The sequence below is a fragment of the Rhinocladiella mackenziei genome (assembly GCF_000835555.1).
Source record: "Rhinocladiella mackenziei CBS 650.93 unplaced genomic scaffold supercont1.7, whole genome shotgun sequence".
NCBI lineage: Eukaryota > Fungi > Ascomycota > Eurotiomycetes > Chaetothyriales > Herpotrichiellaceae > Rhinocladiella > Rhinocladiella mackenziei.
The window spans coordinates 1459437-1465436 of NW_013550598.1; the positions used below are offsets into that span (position 1 = coordinate 1459437).

Genomic DNA, 6000 nt, shown 5'->3' on the forward strand with positions numbered 1-6000 from the left:
CTTTTGGCAGAAAGTCTTTCACTTTCATCTTGGTCCTTTCGATGGCACCTTCTCATTACTCACCCCACTCCCATCATACAGACAGAGCTCTCATGTCGACCCGCTCAATGTAGTGGACTGCTCTGAGAGCTTTACCACTGTGACGCCCTGTCGTGCTGGCCTTTGTGGCAGGGTGGTTGGTCAGACCCAATGAAAGACATGCCCAGTACCCGCTTTGAAGCCGCCTTCATCATGGCGAGTACTTCTGAACCTGCAGCGGGTGCTACATGCCGAACTCTTCTGCCCTGTCGGAGAAATTTCATCCCCTGGCCGCCTTTACATCCGCCTTCTCGTGTTCCCCCCCACAAAGAGTGGTGCGCCACAGCGATGGGCGACAATCACTCACGAGATCAAGTGACAGGTCTGCTAAGATTGGGCGCTGATAGTGCACGGCTTGGATTGTGATTGGCCGCAATTCGATTGGCGACAGTGCAAAATCATTTGGAACCCTCCTGGGCGGTGTCTCTGTCAGGTTGCCTTGCATTAGGTCCGGTCAAGGCGCATTCGTCGAAGACCAGTTTGCTCGACCTCGCAATGCGAGAGCTCGCATGGAAGCCAGGCGTTCGGGTGCTGGAATTTCTCTGGAAATATCGATCCGAGACACCACGGTCTGAATCGAAAGTATTCCCTTCTCCTGACTCCTTCTATCAGCACGGATTTGCCCTCAAACGTATGAATTGACTCTGAATGTCTGCTTTCTGGGTTCCGACTTTGCACGTTCAAATTTCTCAGGTTTATTAAGAATTGCTTGTGGGTCTGAATATCACCATGAGGTGCACAAGTCAACTAAGCCTTCTGTCTTCCCCAGATAAGAACTCGGCAGCTGTCGATATTGTTGCTGTCCATGGTTTGACCTCGACTACGGCTGCCGACAGCGTGTGGTTGTCAACGTCGCTTCCTTGCGACCTGCCTCGCGCCCGAATTCTCTCTTTCGGATACGATTCCTCCCTTAGGGGTCCTGATATCGTCAACACCTACGCCCGGCAACTGCTTCTGGACTTACATCAAGTTCGTGCCAAGGAGAGCAATGTCAGTGCACCTCTTTCTCGTTCAAGTTGTGCAGATTCTTTCCACACATTCTCAAGTTGATATTCCGTAACTTCAGATTCGTATCCAGATTGGTATTCACTACAATGAGGCTTGGATCTCAAAATGGCTATCCCCCTACTGACGCTGCAGGCGGGTTTGTCCCAGGGAAGGTCTGGCCAGATACCCTGAACGCTGTCTCATGTACACGAGCTTTCTGCGCGAGCCCCAGGCTTTTCAACAAGTTAACGGAGCCAAGTGGCTAACTCTGTCATCAGATTGACCGCCCTATTGTCTTCGTTGCCCACAGTCTAGGGGGCATCATTGTCAAGAAAGCCCTAGTCGATTCGGAATCTTCCTCGGACGGACTTCTTAACAAGGTTGCTACTTCGACCCAGGGCGTTGTGTTAATTGACAATCCCAATCGCAATAGCCCGCATCTCATCAAATCTATCCTAGGCACGCCCGGCAGTTCTGACGATTTCGTTTCATCGATTCAATCTATAACTGCTGAATTCGAAGCCTTGATTCATTTCAGCCTCAAGCACATCAGGCTTGTCTCTTTTTTTGAAGAGACACCCGACCCAATCTCCGAAGTAGGTCCTCTGCTGACTTCGTCACTTCTCCTATCGCATTCTCATACCACTCAAGGTCGGCCCAAAGGAAGACGCGGCTTTAGAAAGCGTCAAGAGCATACCGATCCATAGTGATCATTCGGCAAGTTTGGCTTGACTTCGAAATGCCGACGCCTTTATGCTAACGCTTCCAGAAGATCTGGCAGTCTCTTTCTTCGAGCAAGGCAAAATATCAACTCGTCCTTGGAGAGATCAAAAGCCTTGCGTGGCCGTTCTATGGTCATTGTTCGACCCCGTCGCCGCCCGAGAATTCCGGTAAGAGGCCAACCAAACTTGTAGACTGCTGGAGAATTTGAAAGATTAATGCCATAGATAGGTTCACTCGCACTCGCGGAGATCGAAGACGGTCGCAAACACATCGCCTCAGCGGTGACTGGAACTGGACTTTGGCTTACTCAGAACTCGGCATTCGCCGACTGGATCCAGAGTGACAACAAAGGAGTATTCTGGATAGTGGGGAAGCCAGGCTCGGGAAAGTCGACACTGATCAAACATTTTCTGCAGCAGAGCAATTGTCGAAGGGAAGGCAAGCCTGCTACCCTGACGGCTTCTTATTTTTTCGATCCCTTTGGAAACACATTCGAACGATCGTCTGTCAAATTCTTCCGTGCTCTGTTGCACCAATTTTGGATTCAAGCAAAACGCCTCGAATGCGAGCACGATATATTGGAGTCGAGCACCTTTCAAATAACTAGCCAGCTACGCAAAAGCCGGTGGGGCGAATCATCTGTCTTGATTGACCAACTTGACCTACTCCTTTCAGAGTTAGGCCAGGCTCATCCTCTGTTTCTGGTGGTGGATGCCTTGGATGATTGCGAGGAAGCTGGAACTCTTGAAATTCTCGGTTTCTTTCGACGTGTCCTTGACAAAATACAAGTTAAACACCTCCGGATCATTGTCTCCGCGAGATCAACAACATTGTCGTGCAATGAGAAAGACGTTCGAGTCTTTGCTGACCAGGAAAATCAAGAAGATATAGCGACATTCACCCGAACTCTGATCGGTATTCACCAACCCGAAGACGAAAACCTGCTCCTGCGCTTCAAAGACCAGATCCTTGAAGTGATACTGGAGAAGGCTTCTGGAATCTTTTTGTGGGTTTCCCTCATCCTGCCCGTTCTCCGAAACAAAACCCAACAGAACTCAGACGTACTGCAGACCCTGAGAAATTTGCCAACCGACCTTGACAGCGTCTATCACATGGTTTTGGACCACATAAACACCGACGAATTCCAACGAGGTTTCCCAATATCTCAGATCTTGTCCTGGGTACTTCTGGCTAAACGCCCTCTTTCGCTCCAGGAGGTCCATGAGGCGCTTTGCTTCGCAGAGACCAAAAAGAGTCTCAATGGTGCCGATTTGTGCTCTTCTCCCGCTGATAATTGGCAATCTCCCCGGAAATCTGTACCAAGCCTTACACATGACTTGATTGACCACAGCTGGGGCCTTCTTCAAGTTGGCCACGACACATATGCGCCTAAGCCGGCGACTTGGTCCGCGACCGAGACCCTCGTGGTCCAATTCATACATCACAGCGCTAAGGAATTCCTTCTTGACTTTGAATTGAATGTCCCAAGTTCGAAGTACAGATCACGATCCGAAGCATTGGTCGAGAGAAATTTGGACTTTGCCCGCCTCTGTATGGACTACTGCATTTGGTGCAAATCAGTTGAAGATCAGTCGAACTGTCACAAACCGGACTTGGAGGCCCGATACCCATTCCTGGACTACTCAGCAACATTTTGGTTCGAACACCTGCGGGGTGCCAATTCGGAGGTATCACAGGTTGATATATTATTCGTGAAACACTTCCCCGTTCTAGCAGAAGCCGAGCTGGACTCCTGGTCCTGGGCGCTGAAGTCATTGGGGAAAGAGACTCATTTCTATCATTCCTCTTCAGTCCTGCATGTTACGTCTTATTATAATATCTCAATCCTTCTTCGTCTCTGTATACAAAACTTAGGCTTGAAATCAGAAGCTGGATACAATGACGAATTCGACGGGCATTGGGATCCACTCCCCAACAAGATCGTTCAGCCGAGCGAAAACATCGATTGCGACGGCATTCTTGATCAACCAGACTCCAATGGGTGGACCCCATTAACACTTTGTGCCCAAGTTGGCAGTTTTGAATCTGCAAAGGTCCTTCTTGCAGCCGGTGCGGACGTGAGAGTGCCTGAAAGAATTCATGGTTACTCTGCCTTATTCTGGGCTGTTGCATATGGCCATGAAACTATCGTCAGGACACTCCTCGATTACGGCGCTGACGTTAACGCTGAGCAGATGGGTACATCTCCTCTTCAACTAGCTGCCTCAAGAGGCCATCGAGCCATTGTCGAGCTCTTACTTTTGAGGGATGCAGATCCAAGTGCGGATGGGATTGTTTCAGCCATACAGGATCATTCCACATGTTCTGATCCCTGGAATCGTGCAATGGTGAAATCCTCTCGTCTCCATCAGAGCGGATCAGAGACAAGCTTAAAACCACTGACCCCTTTGCATCATGCCATATTGCTCTCCGACGTCACAATGTGCAGACAACTTGTTGACCATGGCGCCGAAGTAACGCTGCCTTGTGTGACCATTCCTCCCCAGCAGCAGTCTTTGTGGCTCAATAGGATGATGCTCGGTTTACCGTCCCTGGTCGCAAACGTGGCACCTCACTCATGTCCTGGTTCGGGAATTTCGGATCACACGTATGGAGCTGGGGATTTGCAGCCAAACAAACGCCAAGGGGGGAATGATCCCAGAAAACGAAAATTCACGCAGAGGCAGCCGACAGATGAAGATGGGGAGGCTGATGAGAATGACTGGCAGTGTCCGCCAAATAAAAAGTCAAGAATATCTGAAGGCATCCGGACGAAACCAGGCATTCAGTACGCCTGCCCCTTTTTCAAGTACGCTCCATCAAGATTTGGAAGCGGCTGGCCCTGCAGCACAAAAGGTTGGCCAGACTGCCACCGACTGAAAGAACATCTATACAAAACACATCAGGTTTATTTGTGTCCTAGATGCTATTCAACATTTAAGACTGGGAGAGAGTGGCACGAACATTTGCGTGCTAGAAATATTTGCGAAGTAAGGGAACGCGATTATGCCGTCGGTTTGGATGAATTGCAATGTGAAATACTTCGCAACAGGACAACGAAGAGGAAGGAATGCGGAGGGGACGAGGATCAGTACTGGAGGCAGATTTACAAAATCTGCTTTCCTCATGTGGATGATGCGCATATCCCTTCTCCCTACTTCGAGGGAGAGGCCTCTTCTCGAGCATATCACACATTTTTACGCCAGGAGCTGAGAGGATCCCACGCAGAGGATCTCTTTCGACATGATCGCTATATGGCAGATCCCTTGAATGCCCTAGATACTTTCTTGGCAGACAGCCACGAGCGCTTCATGACACGGTCAGAACCTGATTTTGCAGCCGAATCTTCACTCGTACAACTGGGTGGCCCTGCATCAGCCTTTCCTACCTCCCAGCCTACAGCCCTTCCACAAGATTTTTACGGCATCGCTTCACATCATCACAATTCCATGAGTCTCATACCACCTCCTGAAGACTCCGGCATATACGCAATGGGGACGAATACGACAGATCTCGTATCCAATGGAGTGGCGCACGAGTGCTCTGAACAAAGTCCCAACAGGGATGATTGCTTTCCCTCTGACGACATCCATCTGCATTCAGCAGCGGAGCATAATTCACTCTCACCATTGTCATCTCAGCAAGCGATTTTGTTTCACGAGCCGGATGAGACATCACCTTGGTTGCCATTTGCAACTCACGATACCTTCGCCCCCGCTGTGCCTTTTCAATTTTCCCCGGCCGTGAACTCTATCAATTCGATCTACACCCAAGAACGCCAGCAGCTTCAAGGAAACCCTGTATTCGCTCATCAACAACCAAATTCCCGGATGCCTCGAGGAGGAACCCGTCAAGGACCATGCTCGGACAGAATCAATCGACAAACGTAGGATCTCATTGCCAGGAGGTTAAAATCGTTCAGCTGATCTCCTGGAATGCTACCTCTACAAGTCATTATAGACTCCCATTTTTGTCAACATTGCATCAAGATCGCCCGAATAGTATGTCGTGGAAGTGCCATTAGTGGGGCTTGAACCTCATCTCAGGGCCAGAGCCATCGAGATCCGAAGCAAGAGAGACGCAAAAGTCAGCATAATGTCAACGGCAGAAAGAAATTTGGGGATCAATTCTCTATTGACGATCAAGTTGGAATTGGCTTCCAAATTCGAGGCCGTTCCCAAAGCGACCCTTGCCCGAGCTTAGAGTGTTTCA

At 49.6% G+C, this 6000-nt stretch overlaps 1 protein-coding gene across 1 annotated transcript; it reads left to right on the plus strand.

The window, feature by feature from the left end:
• Positions 1 to 807: 807 nt before the first annotated feature.
• On the plus strand, positions 808 to 5678 carry Z518_09338 (uncharacterized protein; the record flags this gene model as incomplete). The annotated part of the gene is made up of 4 exons (XM_013413294.1): positions 808 to 1068; positions 1344 to 1661; positions 1835 to 1955; positions 2017 to 5678. The coding sequence occupies 4 exons, from the start codon at positions 808 to 810 to the stop codon at positions 5676 to 5678; spliced, it is 4362 nt and encodes a 1453-aa protein (XP_013268748.1).
• Positions 5679 to 6000: the final 322 nt, after the last annotated feature.